Here is a 20,999-nt window from a genome sequence, read left to right as displayed (position 1 = left end):
CACGCTGCAGATAAAATCTTGCGCGCTGTATCCTTGGGTACTGGTAACACTGCTGCGATGTGATATATTTTGCTTAGACCATGCCTGTTAATAAACAGAGCTCTCTGTATCCGATTTAGCGTTCTAGTTTTGTGTTCACGGAGAGTAGCCCTGAATATATTGAGTTTATGGTCCCAGTTGGCAACTGTCATCCCTCGTGGATTGGATACCTAAGTGATTCGTCTTCTCTGTCCTTCGTAGCCATGTTATTTGAATGTTCTCCATATGGGGTCCGACAGGTAAAATTTTCGAGTTGTGTTCATTGAGTTTGGCTCCAGAAGAAATGACGTAAGCATGGATTATTTGTTTAACGATTTAAATTTCTGATTGCGTGTTAACTATTACACTGATGTCATCAGCATGAGCGTGACACACGGTTTTTGTACCCAACACCCGTAGACCTTGTAACCTGTGATGCAGGTTTAACAGTAATGGTTCTACGGCGATTGCGTATAGTGTCATAGAAAGGGGGCAGCATTGTCTCATTGACTGCTCAGTCGGGACTGGTGATCTTAGTTGGCATTAATTCTGATTTGAGAGGAAGTCCCGACTATACATTTGCGTATGATCTGAATGAAATGAGCACTGAACACCGTTAATAGAAAGTGGTGGTTGATACGGTCAAATGCCTTGTCAAAGTCTAAAAACATGAGACCTACGTTGCATTTACGTAGCCACGACAAATTTATATTTTCCCTATATTCACATAATGCCTTTGACATAGATCTCCCTGTGACAGTACTCACTTGATAAGGGCCGAGTAACTTCGGCAGAACCGACATTATTCTACTATTTATGAGTCGGATGAAGATTTTATGGTCGGAATTGAGTAGAGTCAGTGCTACGTGTATGTTTGGGGATCAGGACAATCAGTCCTTCCGTAAACTGAGATGGCATCTGCACGTCTCCCAATAATTCATTGCATATTTTGGTGAACTCCGGTCCTGTGATGTTCCAAAGGCAAGCATAAAATTCTAAGGGTAAGCCATTTAAACCAGCCTATTTCTTTGTAGGCGAATCTTTGGTAATGGTAAATACTGCTTCATCGGTTATGTTGCCTACAAGGTCGACGTTGTCAGTCGGATTGACCGTGGGCTGAATGTAGGATAAAAGCGGCTCACTTGCCGTCGAATCATTTGCCGACTCGATGTAAAAATCTGTATTATGTTGCACCACGTAGTTTTTTATTGAGATATGTTGATCGTATTCGTTCCCCTGTTCATCATTGAGAGTATGGAGTAACTTTGCTTACCTCTCTTGGGTTCCCGGGTCATGTGATATAAGGACGTATTCTCTTGTGTGAGTTCAATCGGAGAGCGTGCTCCACCTTTTCTCCCCCTCGTACCAACGCTGTGATTTTTGCTTTAGTGCGTTTTATTCTAGAGCTGTTTGCTACTAATCCCATGGGGTCACCACATAGTTCGCAGAGTGTTAGAAAGTGATACTCCAACGTGTGTCTTCGCCAGTACGCTTTCATGCTACCATATCGTGTGATGCATTTTTTTATCTGCGGTTTCGCAGACTGTAGCCACTACATGATACGTGTTGGATATCTGCATTGCGTCCGAAGGCATCGCTGCCATATATCATGGATCTCTTGTTTTAGTTCTGCGCCACCCAAAGTGACACGTCTAGCTGCCATACGCCCATTCCAAGGAATGTTTTTTGTTTAGTGTGTTGCGCGGTTATATGAAACGCGCAGTGATCCGAGAAGTTAAAGGGCCCAATTTCACAGTCAGTCACATTATGAATAAAGCTTTCGTTATATGCAGCCTGTCTAGTCTGCTTGCCGAATTACTGGCTACGTACCTGTATCCTCGGGTGTGCGGATGAAGACGGCACCGAGTATCTATCATATCTAGTCCAGTAGTTAACAACAACAGCTCCTCGCAAAAGTTGAAGTTCGGCGCTTGACCTTCTGGACGCAATACGCAGTTGAAATCTCCAAACAAAATTATGACCAATCGAGAATCTGTTATTAATGGGACAATTTTGTCCAGGAACAGGTTTTCCGCTGGATCCGGAAGGAGCATATACATTAACAAGAAGTAGGTCATATAGTTTTGCAGTTATGCCTCGTATTCCTCGTATTCAAGTATGGCTTACGCTGAACATGGTATGCCGTGTTTGCATAATATTCCCGTTCCACATTCATTGTCTGTTTTCAAGATTGCCTCATATTCGTACACATCCGCTATTTTCGTCGTAACAATCTTTTGTACCATCGCTATGTCAATATCGGCGGCGTGTAAGTAGTCCTTCAGAGATTATAACTTTACGTCCGAAACTATTCTGTTTACATTGAGCGTGGCGATTTTATACGCTTGCGTCATTCGGTAGTCCAACTAAGCGCATCCAGTGTCGTCAGACCATGCTGTACCCGTATCAGTTCCGCAGCGGTCAACAGTGTCCATTGGTTCTTCAATTGGAGGGGCGAGGTTCATCTGTACGTCCTCATTCGGGTCGGGGATGTCTGGTTTTCCGATGTCTACCACGCCTTGCTTTCCGCTTCGATCTGTTTTAAGAATTTTTTTGGTACGGGAGAGTTTTTTTTCCAGTTCTTGAATCTCTTCAGGGGTCTGTTTTCGTGTTTGCCGTTTAGGTTTCATCGGCTGCTGTCTGATGTTGTCTTCCTCAGCATTCTTCGAAGCGGGTGGTGTTTCGAGCCAAGTTGTCGACCGTGCTCTTGGTGGATGATGTTGTCAATAGAGACATCGGTTCACTATGAGGTTGCTCATTCCGGGATGGTTCTTGCATGTCATTCTCAACAGCGGAGGAATCGGAGAATTTGCTGTGGCTCCCAATGTCGTTCGGTGTCTGTTGTGTTGAAACCGTTACAGCTGTCACGATTTCCTTAGGTTCGGGTGGTCTAGCTTCTGTTGTGTCAGTGTTGGCAGTCTGGGCTTCTTCTCGGGTTGGATGGTTCTCCGAATGCACATCAGGGCTTGGGGTCAGGAATTGGCCGCGGGCAGCCGTAGCGTAAGTCGCTGGCAGCGCAGTCATAGCCGGCGGTCGCGGCGCCTCGCCAGCCGGCAGCTGCGCCACTCGCCGCTGTAAACACCTAGCGCGACCGTGGCCGGGAGAGTTGCACGCAGCGCACGTCCTTGGCTGCCCGTCGTATATAACGATGCCTCGGAAACCACAGATGCTGATGTACTATGGTACATGCTTATGCAAGTCGATCTTTAATTGTCTCACTGAGCGCTTGGAATCTGCGTGCATGGGACTACCGTTTGGCAACATTACTGAGAACTTTCCCGTACGGCGCTATCATTGCATTTATCTGTTCCGCTGGTACTTACAAGGGAGCTTCCCCATCGCACCCCCTCTCAGATTTCGTTATAAGTTGGCACGGTGGATAGGCCTTGAAAAACTGAACACAGATCAATCGAGAAAACAGAAAGAAGTTGTAAGGAACTATGAAAAAAATAAGCAAAATATACAAACTGAGTAGTCCATGTGCAAGATCAAGGATAGTCTCAGGAGCGCCGTGGCCCCGTGGTTAGCGTGTGCAGCTGCGGAACCAGAGGTCCTTGGTTTAAGTCTTCCTTCGAGTGAAAAATTTAATTTTTTATTTTCAGACAATTATTATCTGTCCGTCCGTCCGTCCGATGCGAGGTAACTGCGCCGTAGTATGGGGGCGCTACACCTAAACAAACATCGAAACACACGACGTCAGTCGACTACAGCGCACGGAAGAGAGAGTATTCCAGCTAACGGGGCTCCCTGGCTGGCAGTTGACTGTTCGCTCCTTTGGACGAGAGTGCACTAAATACGTGAGATGTATTCCGTGGGCCGGCCGAAGTGGTCGTGCGGTTCTAGGCGCTGCAGTCTGGAACCGCGAGACCGCTACGGTCGCAGGTTCGAATCCTGCCTCGGGCATGGATGTGTGTGATGTCCTTAGGTTAGTTAGGTTTAACTAGTTCTAAGTTCTAGGGCACTAATGACCTCAGAAGTTGTCCCATAGTGCTCAGAGCCATTTGAACCATTTGTATTCTGTGGTCAATATGAATCCAGCAAATATAGCGGTCGTAAAGACAGACACTAAACTTATTACAGTGAACAGAGACGTCAATGAACGAACGGACAGATCATAACTTTGCGAAAATAAAAAAAGTTAACTTTTCACTCGACGGAAGACTTGAACCAAGGACCTCTCGTTCTGCAGCTTCTCACGCTAACCACGGGACCACAGCGCTCCTGAGCTCACATTATCCTTGATGTTGCCTATCTTGTTTGTATATTTTGCTAATTTTTTTCATAGTTCCACAAAATTTCTTCCTGTTTTCTCGATTGATCTGTGTTCAGTTTTTCAAGGCCTATCCACTGTGCCAATTTGTAAATCTGAGAGGGGTGCGATGGGGAGGTTCCTTTGTTGGAATGGTAGTTCGAATATCCTGATCGTCCGTATTCCAAATCCTGCATGTGTTATGATGACTTCGCCTACGCTTCCGTCACAATGTTTAAACTTCATAATTCCTCCGCAAGACTCAACTACTTTCTCCCATAAGTTAGCAGTCTTAAATTTCACAAAAACAGCGCTGCTCACTATCAGAAAGATCCATTCCAATGTCATCCTCTGAATCAAGTTTCACTTCGTATTCTACCCAATCTCAGATTTCGTGTAGCTTGGTTCGGGTGTAATTACGCTCAAACGATAATTTCAAAGTATCTTTTCTGTTCAAATGGGCCATCACGGTATCATATTTAGACTTTCAATAAGCTTAGAATTTCGGCAACGTTGCAAGAAGCACTGCGACTTACCACGCCGAAGCGCAGCAGACTGCGGCGCACAAAACCCAGCCCACATCCGCACAGCGCGGCTGAGACGGCGAGACTGCTGCCCATTAGGCCACACGGTCACTGGGGCACTGCATTTCCCCACACACACCTCATTTTCGCCATTTGTACGCTTGCCGGAATGAATTTCCCATCTTTGCCGCTATTCTCCATCTCAAATATCACTACTAAAAATACGACGCTACCTCTTGCTGTGTCCCATCGCAAGTTACATTCAAGCCCTTATGACGCTGATCAAACAAGAGGTTGCAAATCAACTTCAATCGCTTACTGCCATCTCAGTCGGTTGCAGAAGGTACCTCACCCTATGTCATACAATGGCGAGTTGCCGCTATTACCAAAGCGGCGACGACGGCGACGATCGCGAGGGTCTTTATCAGGGGTAGAAAATACATCACAAGAACTAAGTATTTCACGTCGGCATTCTCTGGTGACTGCCAAAAACAGCATTTTTTTTTCTTTATTGTATTTCAATTCCCCATCGGGGCGGGCTGGCAGCAGCATAGGCGCTGCTCTTCAGCCGAAAGACATAGAACAAAACAATAGAAGACATTTAAAAACAGCAAAGGAGAGAATAAGGTGAACATAGATATAAAAAAGGGGGAACATCATGGAAGGCAATAGACAAAAAACGGGGTGACTGTAAAATGGACATAAAAAACTGTTTAAAAGGAGCACACACAAAAAGCCACACACTGCGATGGTTAAAAGAACACAAGGCACAGTACGACAGGAGCATAAAGGTAGCGACGGATGGCATAGCACATAACGTAACACTGACGGCGAACCTCAAGGCAGTACACAATTAAAATCACACCTCTTGACGCACACGAGAAATAGCACTAAACACAACACTGACGTGGCACACTGATGATGATCAATACAGAGGATCTGCCAGGCGCAAGGAGATGAGGGAGACCTGAAGAAGGGAGGGAGGGGAAGAGATGGGGGAGGGGAGCGGGGGGGGGGGGTGGGGAAGAGGGCCAGGTAGGGAGGGATGTGGGAAGGAGAGAGGAAAGTATGGGGTGCAGGGTCTCAGGGGAAGGGGGGACGGAGGAAAATGCGCTCTGGGAGAAGGAGGAAAGAGGGCCCTGGGGAGGTGGGGGGGGGGGGGGGGGGGGAACAAGGCCAGGTTATAGTTGGAAGGAAGGGTAGATGTCACGGCGAAGTAAAAACAGCATTTTCTGGTTCCTGCTTTATTAGCACCATTCGCACTATTCATTTGCGAGAGTGTTTCTTAAATACCGCACCCATTCATAATTTTTTTTATCGTTGAGCGCTTTTTTCGAAAGGGCCACGGTGGGAGGTGCTGTTACAAAATTCATTTGCTTCCTGTGAGGATCGAACTCACGACCTCTGGTTTACTAGACCAGCGCTCTGCCACTTAGCTAAGGAGGCGCCTCCTAGCGCACTTTTCGGGTACTTTGTTCTTATGGACTAGTGAATCGGAGCCCTTCAGCTGGAAACGTACCGCATTAGCTACCATTATTTGCATTTATATGCACAGCTGCTGCTTTCCTACACATCTCACACGATATCGATGTACACTTACAATTCCAAAACAACACATTTATTTCACTTCAGAGTAACTTTCAGCTTCAAATACCATTCCTCTGAAATTCATACGAAGCTAGGCATCGTCGTAAAGCGTTACGTTCATTACGCAAGGCTCACGAGGGGGGAGCAGGTTCCATCGCAGCACGCCTCCACGACCGGTCCAAATTTGGAAGGAGACAAATATTTTCCAGCCCGTCGAGCCACGGATACATCATTGACGGTTACAACGTCTGTGTTTATAGCGTGTCGATATCTGCAACATACACTTCTGTAGGAACAGACACTGTCACGATTACAGCTGTGGTAAACGTTACGAAATATATTCGCATTCTGCAACTATGCATTGACGTCAGCTGTTTGGAACACATGAAAATTTGTGCCTGAGCAGAACTCGAACCCGCATTTCCCGCTCATCGCGAGCACAAGAGTCGTGACTGTGTGACACGTGGGAGCCTGGATCGTTCCTTGATGCGAGCTCTGATGCTGAAGTGTAGGTCTGCCTTCGTCAGTCTGTTCACATACTTGCCACAGAGTTAGCGCTCGGGGTTGTTTGTGTGCTTCAGTCGTCTTTGCGTACTATATTTCCTTTCGAAGAAGAATGGCCTACTCTTATCGTAAGTCGACATTGAAGATCAATTTGCGAGTGTATATGGAAGTCTGAAAGCACATTAAATGAAACAGTTTCTCAGAAATGTTCTTTAGACTGACTACAACGACCTTATCGTCATACACCTGTCCATAGTCAACACTGTAGTATACGTCAAATTAATTAACGATGCAGGGTATGACAGAATTCTAAACGACACTAGTAGTGGTCTCAAGTTCCATAATTCAGATGGCAGTATTGGTGGCATACCTGTAGACCATGCGGTACATGGACGGTGGGTGATAGGTGTTTTTCAGTTCCCAAAAAAAATGGTTCAAATGGCTCTGAGCACTATGGGACTTAACTTCTGAGGGCATCAGTCCCCTAGAACTTAGAACTACTTAAACCTAACTAACGTAAGGACATCACACACATCCATGCCCGAGGCCAGATTCTAACCTGCGACCGTAGCAGTAGCGCTGTTCCGGACTGTTCAATTCCCATTCAAAACATCTTTGGAGAAGCTGATTTCTGTCCTGTGACCTTTTGGGAAGGTGATAAAGTATAACGCTGGGAAGAGGGCCCACTATACCACATACTCGGTCCCCAGTGGAGTGTGGTAGATCCATTCTGAATTGATCAAACATGTACCAGCCTAATTGTGTATAGGCTGGTGAAGCGCCATTGTAACAAAATGTGTTCGGGCTGTCGCCGAGAAGGAAATGTTCGCTCGGAGTGCATGCAGTTGATGACCACGCAATTGTCACCTGTGAATGCATCCTTCGAAGGATGCCATGGGTATAACACGTCCTATTGTATTTTATCCTTATAACCATTTTGTCATATTTTATTGTCAATCTAGTAAGATTTCTATTACTTTCTAAATTAAATTACGGGTCTGATGATGGGCATGCGATATGACCGAAACTGGTCACCTATGTTCTTGTAACATACGTGGTGTGATCAAGACTGAATTTTAAAAAGAAAAATTTTAAAAATCTTTGATCACTGTTCCAAAAATGTTTAATAGCATTGGTTTCGATTACACCGACGACAGCTGACCTGATATTTGTCAAGGATCTCCAGAACGACTGAACGACTCCAGCCCACTGTCCGCAATATCTCTCGCTGCTGAATCTTTTCCGAGTACGACTGTATATCTGGGAGCTCAGGAAGGAACCTTCCGGCTGCACCTGTGCTGACAGGTGGTGAGGAGGCCTGGTGGGGGATGGTCATCGATTCCATGGTCGTGCCCAGTGCCGTCTTTGTGCTTGACCATCAGGACCTGCTGCCACCTATGGATACTGCAGCACGCTCGCATAGCCAAGTCGCCAAAGAGACGTAAGAAATGTTGGTTAATCTATTGGACAGCTACATGCCACATTCTATAGACGATAATGATCCTCCCTTCCAAGGCCATCTCCTGTTGGGTACTTCAGTGGCGAAAATCAGGCCCTTCTCCCATTGGATACCAAACAATCATCGCACCCACCTAACGACACGCCCCCTGTCGACGGACAGCAATCAGGCCACAACAGTTCTCCCTCAGAGGCCACACCTTCGTCCTCAGGCGCTACAGAAGCTCTGCTCGACAATCTGAGCGACGCACTACCGCGTGGTCCAGTTGTATTGAAGATGGGTCAACGGACATTGAAGTAGCTGTGGTTACTGCTGCAGCAACTCATCTCGGATTTGAGTGAAGTCACGCTGTCTGTTGATGAGATGTTTATGAACACTGCTGGTCTTCTTGCTTCAATGACCGTCTCCATGACTACAGTACCACGGCAGGCGTATAGGATTGGCTCTATAATTACCAACATAACTTCACTTGCTACAGGAAATATTGAGAGCGTCGGGCATCGATATTGCTCTCGTGCGCGAAGTTCGCTTCAACAAGTTTCCGGCCTTTTATGGACTGTTTCTGTGGTACACAGTGCACTGAAGGTGGTAGTAGGATGGCGAAACTCATGTGGAAAGGGATCGTGGTGGAAGATTTGCTTTATCTGCAGTCGGCCAGGGCTCTTGTGTGACCTTCTTTGGTGTTCGGATCATCAAAGTTTATGCTCCGACTGGCTCCAAAATTCGACTGGAACATTCGAGGTTTTATTCAGAAAAGATCGCGCCCTTGTCTGGGGGTAACGTCTGTGATTAATAATCAAAATGTCTTCAGTCCTGGGTTCGAATCCGGCCATCGCATAAATTTTGATTTATACTCAGCATTGGCGGCCGAAGACTTCCGGCATAGAAGTCGCCCTCATTCTGCCAACGGCCTTCTCAAAGAGCGAGGAGGGGTGTACTGAGGTTCAGGGCACTCTCTTGTCGTAGGGGTGGGAAACTGCCCCCAAGGGCGGGAGAATCAGCAATGACCAACGCATGTGGATGCAGAAGGCAATGGAAACCACAGCATTAAAGACACTAACGCGTATCCACAAGTGGCCTGCAATTGAAAAAGTGTCGTCCCCCATTTGGATCTCTGGGAGGGGACTGCCAAGGGGAAGGTTACCATGAGAAAAAGATTGAATAATCAACGGAAGGATAACGTTCTAAGAGTCGGGTCGTGGAATGTCAGAAGCGTGAACATGGTAGGAAAACTAGAAAATCTGAAAAAGGAAATGCAAAGGCTCAATCTAGATATAGTAGGGATCAGTGAACTGAAGTGGAAGGAAGACTAGTATTTCTGGTCAGACGAGTGTGGGATAATATCAACAGCAGCAGAAAATGGTATAACGAGAGTAGGATTCGTTATGAATAGGAAGGTAGGGCAGAGAGTGTGTTACTGTGAACAGTTCAGAGACAGTGTTGTTCTTAGCAGAATCTACTGCAAACCAACACCGACAACAATAGTTCAGGTATACATGCCGACGTTGCAAGCTAAACATAGAGTGTATGAGGATATTGAAAGGGTAATACAGTATGTAAAGGGAGATGAAAATCTAATAGTCATGGGGGACTGGAATGGAGTTGTAGGGGAAGGAGTAGAAGAAAAGGTTACAGGAGAATATGGGCTTGGGACAAGAAAAGAGAGAGGAGAAAGACTAATTGAGTTCTGTAGTAAATTTCAGCTAGTAATAGCGAATACTCTGTTCAATAATCACAAGAGAAGGAGGTACACTTGGAAAAAGCCGGGTGATACGGGAAGATTTTAGTTAGATTACATCATGGTCAGGCAAAGATTCCGAAATCAGATACTGGATTGTAAGGCATACCCAGAAGCAGATATAGACTCAGACCACTATATATTAGTGATGAAGAGTAGGCTGAAGTTAGTGAGGAAGAACCAATACGCAAAGAAGTGGGATGCGGCAGTTCTAAGGAGTGACGAGATACGGTTGAAGTTCTCTAAGGCTATAGATACGGCAATAAGGAATAGCTCAGTAGGCAGTACAGTTTCGCTTACACGTCGCAGCTTTGAGAGAGCAAAGGTATGTGTGGAATGTCAGGATCAGCTCTGTGGAGAAACACCATCAATGCACAACATTGTCAGAAAGAAGCAGCGATGGATGAAGAAGTCCTCAAGTCTTTGCTGGCGTTATTACAGGGCTGCTGTGGAGATCCTTATAGCTGTGGTTAGAGCTGATGACCTCAACAGCACTCTCCACAAGAGAGTGATAAACGTATTACTGGACCTTGACGGTTTTCCTGTCCCAAGCACATCATGCATCAAGTAATGTCTTTGGATCAAACTTGGCTTGGTGGGGACAGCAAAATACAGACAGCGCTCAGCGACCATCAAGATGGTATCGTCCTCGCAGCGACCTGCCACTTTCGAGGCGCCTTGGCGTTGGTGGTCTTTGACCACGCCTTAGATGTGGTGAGCTATGAGCGTCTTGCAGAAGTGATGTGATGGATGGCCTCCCCTGTGACATTATACATACAATTATGTGTCTCCTCTGAGGTGCCTCATCACAGATGCTGATCAATGTACATGCAGCGGGCCCCATTGTAACTTCTTGATTGGTCGGGCAAGAATGTCCATTGTTGATGATCCTTTTTGTCATTGCCCTTGTGTCACTACTATGCGGATTGCGGAGTCGATTAACTGGGATAACGATGACGGGACATACATTTATCTGTCGGACATACAGAGAAGACCTGTTCTTTTTGGCTCAGTGAAGGGCTGAGGTGCATTTAGCACTAGAATGGATCACTCTCTATGGAACTGCTGCTGGCAATCATATGAATTTGACAAAGTCTGTTGCTTTGAACATTGGCAAGGGTCTTCCAGAAGAGTCCATTGCGGTCGATGGACATGCTCAAATGTTTGGGAATTACCTTCACGTGCGACTTACAGAGAACAGCAACAGCTAATTATAAACGCTTCCTTCAAATGATCTGCATGAGCGTCTTTGGTAATCTGCTGCGACCAGGGACTGATTTTGTCAACTCCAATCTGGCGTCTAGGGTACCGCATTTGGCCCATACCTTACCAGTGCTGAAGGAGGTGGCACACACGTTGCTGGCAGCGTGTGGCTATTTCGTGAGCGCAGGTCTCATCTTTAAAGTCCAATTTGACTTACTCTTCTCCCTTAGGAAGGAGGCCATGGTCTCGTCAACGCACATGTTAGAGCGGCTGCCATCTATCTCTGCTCGATGGTTAAATTGTGGATCTTTAAGGTGCCAGTCGCGATATCGTCAGTATTATGGCAGTTTTTTGGGTCATGTTTCCATGGATCCTTCCCGCAATTGGAGTGTGCCAGGTATGAAAAGGTGAATTCTAGTTTGATGCTTGTTCTGGAAGTCGACCTGTGTAATAGAATTATGGAGTATTTTTCGAGAAGATGTGATCGAATCGAGCCTGGGTTTTGGCGATCATTGTGGACCTAGTCATCTCTCTTTGGCCTACGGTCGTCGTTTTATTTCGTTTCGAAAGGAGGTCAGTTCTTTGTTACTTTTTGTTGGCGTTATTTTGATGATGTTCTCAGTTCTTGAATGAACCTGTTATACGTTGGTACCCTGAAAAGAAAAGTTACACTGTTCATGGACTTGTCATTAAATTCAGCTTCATCAATCATTTGTAGCTCGTAACTATTTAAATGTTGTGAAACTGATATTCATTTTGTGTAATTTTCTTTATTCAAATGAAAAGAATAAAGTGGTTAAAGCTATCACTCGCGATTAGCGGGAAATCCAGGTTCAAGTCCAGGTCCAGCAGAAATTTTCTTGTGCTTCTAGTAAATGGTACGGCTGATGTATAATCGTACTCGCATATCGCGAATACATCGAACTGCACAGACAGCGTAACATATAGACACTGTAATAACTCCATGTCTTGTTTAAGCTTTTAAGGCACGTTTCAGGATGATTTGCCTCATTGTTTGCACAGTGTTGTCGGAATACAGAGTCCGAATGTCTATTTGTCATTTCCTTGGAAATTGGACACTTGTTACTTCCTCATGTTGATTGTTTGTTGAATTAGAGGAACAAATCTCCTAAGGATTCTTGTGGAGGTTAGCTCCGATGAGATCGTTTCCAGCCGCACCTCTGGTGAATGAGGTTTTCTCGCGTTAGTTACATTATTTACTAATTTCCATACATGCTACACAGCGTATTTAGTGACGAATGCGCATTCCCAACTCTGTAAAGTAGGATAGGGGGCGATCTGTGGCAGATCTGACGACAGAATACAATGCTGGGGCAGGCACAAGTGCTTCAAGAGCGCACCGTTCAGCGGGCACACAGTAGGCGCCCCCCCCCCGTGATTCCATGTTCACCGACAACATAGTCAATTACGGTTGCAGTGAACAAGGGATCATCGAATTCGGGCCGTGATTTACGTTTCTTCCTTCACTAGATCCAATGGTCTCGTCCTGATACGCCGTAATGCAGGAGAGCGGCTGCTCGAAACGTACAACACGCCACGGATGCAGGCCGTGTAGGCACTGTTATTCTATGCGTAATACGGTATATTTTATCTTAAGTGCCCACTGCAAGCCCCTGCTCCAATCATCGATCCCCTGCAGATCTTCCTGCAGTTCGCTACCGTCTTCTGGCGTTTCTACATTCCTATAAATTACGCCATCGTCTGGGAATAGCGTCATGTAACTTTCGATGCTGTCCACTAGAGCATTTATAAGTGCTACATCTGCCTAATATCGTGTAGGGACCCCGCAAGCACGCAGAAGTGCCGCAGCACGCGGTGGCGTGGACTCGACTAATGTCTGAAGTAGTGCTGGAGGGAATTGACACCATGAATCCTGCAGGGCTGTCCATAAATCAGTAAGACTACGAGGGGGTGGAGATCTCTTCTGAACAGCACGTTGCAAGGCACCCCAGATATGCTCTTTCCTGTACATGTCTAAGGAATCTGGAGGCCAGCGGAAATGCTTAAACTCATAAGAGTGTTCCTGGAGCCACTCTGTAGCAGTTCTCGTCGTGTGTAGGGTCTCATTATCCTGCTGGAGTGGCCCAAGTCCGTCGGAGTACACAATGGACATGAATGGATGCAGGTGATCAGACAGGGTGCTTATGCACATGTCATCTGTCAGAGTCGTATCTAGACGCATCAGGGATCCCACATCACTCCAACTGCACAAGCCTCTCACCATTACAGAGCCTCCAAGAGCTTGAACAGTCTCCTGCAGACATGCAGACTCCATGGATTCATGAGGTTGTCTCCATTCCCGTACACGTCCATCCGCTTGATACAATTTGAAACGAGACTCGTCTGACCAGGTAAAATGTTTCCAGTTATCAACAGTCCAACGCCGGTGTTGATGGTCTCAGGCGACGTGTAAAGCTTTGTGTCGTGCAGTCATCAAGGGTACACGAGTGGGCCTTCGCTCCGAAAGCCCATATCGATTATGTTTCGTTGAATGGTTCGCATGCTGACACTTGTTGATGGCCCAGGATTGAAATCTGCAGCAGTTTGCAGAAGGGTAGTACTTCTGTGACGTTGAATGATTCTCTTGAGTCGTCGTTGGTCCCGTTCTTTCAGGATCTTTATCCGGCCGCAGCGATGTCGGAGATTTGATGTTATACCAGATTCCTGATATTCACGGTACATTCGTGAAATCGTCGTACAGGAAAATCCCCACTTCATCGCTAGCGCGGAAATGCTGTGTCCCATTGCTCGTGCGCCGTCTGCAACACCACCTCCAAACTCATTTAAATCTTGATAACCTACCATTATAGCAGCAGTAACCGATCTAACAACTGCGCCAGACACTTGTCTTGTATACGCGTTGCCGACCGCAGCACCGTATTCTGCATGTTTACATGTGTCTGTGTTTGAATATGCACGGCTATACCTGTTTGTCTGACGCTGGGGTATATACCTTAATTTTGTCCATTGTTGTCAGTTTTGTTTCCTGTATTACTTTCGAAAAATAAAACCCAGAGTGCCCTCATTCACAAATAGTGATTTTTTTTTTTCAATGCACAATATATTTCGAGCCGTGGAGGCTCATCTTGATGTGCTTCATCAGTCTACATCACCTTTCAATTTTAGCTTACTACTGGTCCTGTTAAAAGAACATAGCTATAGATGTATTGGAAAATGGCACGTTGTGACTACAATTTTTACAAAACTCTGAAAAATTACACACTGTTTCCAGTAAGTTTTGTTATAATTGTAGTCAAAATGTGCCACTTTGTATATACCTATGTACACTTAACAGACCAGTTGTAACCTACTGCCGTTCTTGTTGTTGTTGTAACCTAAAACTGAAAAATAATGTAGACTGATCAAGCACCAGAAGATGTGTCCCCAGGGCTCGAAACGCTTCGTGCCCTGAAATAAAAAATAGCGATATTCAGCTGCTTCTATATAAGGATTTTAAGCAACCTGTAACGCCTTCAAAACTCACGCGCAAGATTTTCGAATTCTCTCGCTCGCTACGCGAGAGCCAGTAGTCCCACAGAAAAATTGAAATGGATCTTTCTGCAGGAAATTCAATGTGGTTAAATTTTGTACTGGGATAAGTTTTCTCTGGAGGCCACAGTTTTTGAGTTATTGTAGAGAAACGCATCAGAAAGTCACCTTTGGACGTTTTTCTTGAATAATTCGAAAGCTACGGCCTCTAGCGAAAACTCATACCAGTACAGACTTCAACTACATTAAATTTTCTACAAAAAGCTCCTGTTCATTTTTTTTGTAGGAGTAATAGTTTGCGCATATTGAGGGAGAGAATGTAAAAATCTTGCTCATGGTATTTGAACATGATGCGAGTCGCATGAGTCCAATAGGTAGGGGCGGCTGAATCACTCTGCACATTGTAAACAGTAACGGACCCGGCACACTTCTTTGGCGTATTCCTGAAATTTCCACTATCGATTTTGTGTTGCTGAGAGATACATGTTGATTTCTATCTGCTACGATGCCCTGAATCCAATCACAAATGTGGTCCAGCATCGGTTTTGTTCACTAATCGACAGTGCGGAACTGTATCGGATACCTTCTGTAAGCTAAGGAACACGGTATCACGCTGAGTCGTGGATCTCGTGGACGAAAAGTGCGAGCTGAGTTTCGAAAGCTCTGTGTTTGCGGTATCCATGTTGATTCTGACAGAGGACCTAATCTTTCATTTTGGACAACATGGTGTGGAGATGAAGCAGCGATTAGTATGATTAATCAATTATTCAAAAACACTCTTTATCGCATTTATTATTATTATACCGCCAACCGGTTTCAACCCGACGTAGGGGTCATTTTCTGGGCGTTTAAACTGAGAAATTATAAGTATCTGTTAGAAAGATTCGATTATACAACAGCTAAAATTACGTAAATTTAAATTATGTTACCCACTGTTCGACTGCTGGTGGTGTCACTCCTGTCTACATAACGGTAGGAAACTATGCGAGACTAGTCCTTCGTATGGGTTTAAATAGCGTGCTGAGATCACGTGAACAGACGGCAACAACCCCAGCGGCGATCAACGGCATTTAATACAGTTTATTATATGTAATTACTAGTCACCTTGGTTTAACATAAATTTAAGTGACAGTAAATAACAGAAAACGGAACCATTCCATTTAAAAATAGTTACAATTATAGTGTTAATTATAAAATAATAACAAATGTTCCGTAGTCAACTAGTAAAATTCGTAAAAGTATATTACATTATGTGCCATAATATAAAGTAAAACAATTTGTGACACACAAAAAACTGGTGTCGTCTTGTATTATATCTATTCGTACATTTACGTAGAAAACATTGGGCCAATTTACTAAAACGGCTAATATGGAAGGACTACAACGCCCTCTACTCCTAGTGGTGAGGACGCCGTTGCCATGGATTTATAAAGACTATATCAGGCGCCCTCTAGTCTGTGTAGCGAGGACGCCGTCGTCATGGTAGCAGGTGGTGTATTCGTATGGTGTTATCTTTGCCCTGGCCACGGCGTTCGTTGCCGTGGTAGCTGTATGTCATGGCTCTTCATCCACAGAGAAGGTGTCATTTATTTGAGGTAATGGAAATATGGACGCCCAGAAGATGACCCCTACGTCGGGTTGAAACCGGTTGGCTGTATAATAATAAATGCGATTAAGACTGTTTTTGAATGATTAATTGCCTAATTTTGAAAGCTACATGCCTCAGGGAGCAGAGCTAGCATCCGAGTATAGCACGGCTGATACAGCGGCATAGATACTCTTGCGTATGCCAGCTTGTGATGGTGTGCTCGCTGCCACCAGGAGCGGAGCCATGACCAAGAGGCTGGAGCTGGAGTGGCGCGTGCCGGTGCCGCAGCCGCTGGTGGAGGGATGCCTGCTCGACCGCTGGAGCGAGGAGAAGGACGCCCCCAAGCTGGAGTCGCGCTGCTTCTTCAGGGTCGACGACTGCGGCTTCTTCATCCACTGGAAGAGCAAAGGCCACGTGAGTACCGCGTAGCTGTGAAATCGTAACTACCTCATCCTGCACGTAGCAGAGACCAATGGTCGAAAATTAGTATTTAAATTATAGTGTGTTGCTTGAGGCTTTCCCGACGGACATGTTGTATATATGGTTCTAGGGCGAGACGTCGGATGTCATAGTGAAAACTCCACAATATTTCATCAGCGCAACTGGCCGACATCTTCAGGTGCAATGAACACACTGCTAAGGCAGGACCAGAGCACCCTATTTATGTCAGTCTTAGGCAGGAAGTACACATGCGTGGAGACGCCAAATTCGATGGCCAATCGCGACGATATCAACCGATAGCTGGAAGAACAGCAACGCCACTTACAGGATGAATAACCAAAGACTTCGGCACACGCGCGGAGGCTGCCGCTGCTGCTCTGCGCTGCCTGCCATCGGCCGCCCCAGCGACCTCTGTCGGAAGCCGCAAGGAAAGATGCGCGTCCGCGTAGGCGCGTGGCCATCCTCCCATTGTCAACAGAATATTTATGTTGCTGGCGAATCGTCATCCGTCGTATGACCAATAGTACTCCTCTCTGGTTATCACCGTTAGCATTCAACCGCGATTCTTATACATATATTTTAACAACGTGTTTCAAGAGACAATGCTTTCATCATCAGGTTGTAAAGTCTATGTCATGAAATTAAACGGACTAAAAAGACGAAATAGCGGCTAAGAAACGCCGGGACTGGCGACAGACATGCACCCGTTTAAATGCTACCCTACCTATCAACTCGTCCAAGTTCTGGTCAGCCTTCCGTCGCCTTACCGGAACTAAACCCTCCCCCTACTATCCTCTTCTCCATGACGATCACCCCTTCCCTGACACCCTTAGTAAGGCCAATCACTTTGCCTCCTACCTCTCCGATGTCTTTTCCATCCCCGATGATCCCCACTTCGATTACTCCCTCGTCCCGGATGTCCGCGATCTAACTGACACCTCTGTCCCTCCCCTCGCTCCTGGTTTCCAGTACTTGGACAACATTGCACACACAGAACTCAATGCCCCTATCACTACACAGGACCTCATTGCTACACTCCGCACAAAACGCAACATCGCTCCTGGTCACGATCGTGTCACCTACCGTCACCTTCGTGAAGCTCCTGTCTCTTTCCTCTCCACTCTGGCCAGGCTCTACAATGTAGTCCTGTCCGCCGGTTACTATCCCGACCTGTGGAAAACCTCCTGTATCCTGATGTTCCTTAAACCTGGCAAACCGCCGTCCGCCGTCTCCTCCTACCGTCCCATCAGCCTTACCTCGGTCTTCAGCAAGGTCCTGGAATCTATCCTCACCCGACGCATCCACCAGCATCTCCGCCAGCACCGCCTCCTTCCCGTTACGCAGTGTGGCTTTCGGCCGTCCTTCTCTTCCGACGACCTTCTCCTTCACCTCACTCATCTCCTTTCCGAACAGCTTAATTCCCGTCGCTCCGCAATCTTCCTCTCCCTGGACCTCGAACGTGCTTATGACTGCGTATGCCATTCCGGTCTCCTCTTCAAGCTCCAAACCTTCGCCCTTCCCATTAACTACGTCTGTCTGATCGGTTCCTTTCTCTCCCACCGTCCTTCCTACTTCACCATCCATAACACGGATTCCTACACCTTTTTCCCCTCCGCTGGTGTGCCCCCGGCTCCGTCCTTTGCCCCCTTCTGTACCTTTTGTACATGGCGGACATGCCGCCGCCGTCACCCCCCGTCCACCTTCTCCAGTTTGCCGATGACACCGCCTTCCTTGCCATTGCCCCTACCCTTCAGCGCTCCCAACACCTTCTCCAATCCCATCTTGACCGGTTCACCGCTTGGTGCAACCAGTTGCTCAAGGTCAATCCCTTCAAAACCCAGGCGATCATTGTAGGCAAAACCACCCCTTCCTTCCGCCTCCTTGATTTCTATCTCACCATCTATGGCCGTCCAATCGCCCTCACTCCCACCCTTAAGTACCTTGGCGTCACCCTCGACCGTCGCCTCTCCTGGACTCCCCATCTCCGGACAATCCAAGCCAAGGCACGCTCCCGCCTCCATCTCCTCGAGCTCCTCTCTGGCCGTACACGGGGTCTGGACCCCTCCACCATCCTCCACACCTATAAACCCATCATCCGCCGTATCCTTCGTTACGCCCATCCGGCCTGGATCTCCGCCCCCTCTTCCTTTTATAAATCCCTTCAAATCCTTGAACGCCACACTCTCCGCCTCGCCTATCGCATCCGTCTCCCCTCCCCCACGCGGATCCTGTACGATCTCATTCCGTTCCCCCACCTCCTCCTTTTCCTTGAGCGGATACAGATCCTGTACACCTCCCGCAAACTCCATCCCCCTCACCCGCTTGTCTCGCTCATCCTCTCACACCCCCGCCCGCTGCCGCACCTGTATTCCCACGTCCCACCCGGTCTCCATCTCTCCACCCTCCTTACCCTCTCCCACGGTGGCTTCTGCCAGCTCCCCCTCCCTGATGATGTCCTCCTCCCCTCCATCTACCCCTCCTATCAACTTTGATACTGCCCCCCCCCACTTCCAGTGTCCTTTCCTTTAGGCACCCTCCCTCCCTTCTCTCTCCTTTTCCCCGCATCCCTCTTCCTCCATCTCTCTTCCCCTGGGCTTCCCCTCCCCCTTCCTCCTTTATCTCCTCTGCCCATGGCATCTCTGCTCTCCCCTCTCCCTCTCCCACCCAACCCCCCTCCTCCCCTGTTGGCAGGTCCCCGGACTCACTCACGCTACGTGGACTTTCGCGTGCCGGAGATCATTGCCATCAGTGTCTCGTGTTTGTGCCTTCGTTTGTGTTTAGTGTTTGTTCGCCGTCACGCCACCACTGTTCACGTGTACCCTCGCCATCATCCCTGTTATGTGCGCCGTGTCAACTAGTGTTAGTGAGGTTTCTCGTCCAGCGTGAACGGCTCCATGTTTTTTGTTTTTTAGTGTCTACATTTTTTGCCCGCCGTTTTGATTGTACTCCCTGTGCCACCTACATGTATTACTTATTGTAAAACTCAAGGCTGAAGAGCGGCGTACTCTGCTGCTGACAGCCCGCCTTGTATAAGGTGATCAAAATCACAATAAAGAAAAAAAAGACAAAATACCATCACAAATAGTTGGGAAGTCCATAGAGTAAAACAGAATTAAAAGTATATTGGACTATGGGTCCTCGTCTTACATTGAAGTTGTTGACACAAGTATGCTGTCGCACTGTGCCGGCTCGGGAGCTGTTGTGGACTGACGTGACTAGGTGTTGCGGCGTAGCCGCATATATACCACTTTAAACTTGTAGCATGTCACTGACGGAGTTGCGAGAGGCTAACGATGACAGACCAATGCAATAAGGAAATAAGGCGCCCAATAGCATAGCGTTACCGTCAAGCACACGGCTGTAACCACGCCACAACCCCTAGGCACGTCAGTCCACAACAGCTCCCGAGCCGGCACAGTGCGACAGCATACTCGGTAGCTATGGGACGGCCATCGACTTGTGTCAACAACTGCAATGTAAGACGAGGACCCATAGTCCAATATAGTTTTAATTCTGTTTTACTCTATGGACTTCCCAACTGTTTGTGATGGTATTTTGTCTTTTTCGTCCGTTTAATTTCATGACATAGACTTTACAACCTGATGATGAGAGCATTGTCTCTTGAAACGCGTTGTTAAAATATGTGTATAAGAGTCGCGGTTGAATGCTAACAGTGATAACCAGTACAACGACAAATGCTACCTCGACTCCATAATGGATTACATTAAATCGTACTCCTCTCTGCTCGATGCGACTTCAACATGGCCACTGCTGGATCCCAAGTTGCACTGAGCTGAAAGCGAGTGTCTCTGTTTAAAAGATTCGTCGAGCTACGTTCTTCCACTGCTTCCTTAATAACACTGTCCCAGTACGAGCTCGTCAATGCGAGAATTTTGGTGTGTTGATAATTCATAGAATGGCCTGTACTGAGACAATGCTCGGCCATCGCACACTTCTCTGGTTGCTCCAGACGAGTGTAGTGTCAGTGTTCAGTACATCTCTCTTCTACAGTGCGACAAGTTTGTCCGATGTACGACATGCCGCAGCTACAAGGAATCTCGTAAACACCGGGTCTTCTTAGGCCAAGGCTGTCGGCGGACGAAAGACACATTTAACTTTATGCCTCTTCAATAATGATCATATTTTTAAAGAGACACCGCCGATGTATGGCAAGGTGA

General features: G+C 46.8%; 1 protein-coding gene and 1 non-coding gene across 4 annotated transcripts in view; one reads left to right on the top strand and one right to left on the bottom strand.

Annotated features, from left to right (window-relative positions):
- The window catches only part of LOC126412277 (1-phosphatidylinositol 4,5-bisphosphate phosphodiesterase-like), a 613,130-nt gene that overhangs the window by 82,691 nt on the left and 509,440 nt on the right, over positions 1-20,999 (top strand). For all 3 annotated transcript variants that reach the window (XM_050081785.1, XM_050081786.1, XM_050081784.1), the window contains exon 2: positions 16,614-16,794. In XM_050081785.1, coding sequence (XP_049937742.1) covers positions 16,624-16,794 — 171 coding nt within the window. In that variant the 5' untranslated portion in view covers positions 16,614-16,623. The remainder of the gene's footprint in view (positions 1-16,613; positions 16,795-20,999) is intronic.
- Positions 6,166-6,237, bottom strand: Trnat-agu (transfer RNA threonine (anticodon AGU)). Its single transcript has one exon. It is a non-coding gene; the product is annotated as a tRNA-Thr (tRNA).

The sequence above is a fragment of the Schistocerca serialis genome, chromosome 7, assembly GCF_023864345.2.
Source record: "Schistocerca serialis cubense isolate TAMUIC-IGC-003099 chromosome 7, iqSchSeri2.2, whole genome shotgun sequence".
Lineage (NCBI taxonomy): Eukaryota > Metazoa > Arthropoda > Insecta > Orthoptera > Acrididae > Schistocerca > Schistocerca serialis.
The sequence above is the reverse complement of the archived record's forward strand: the minus strand, read 5'-3'. Positions and strand labels throughout refer to the sequence as shown.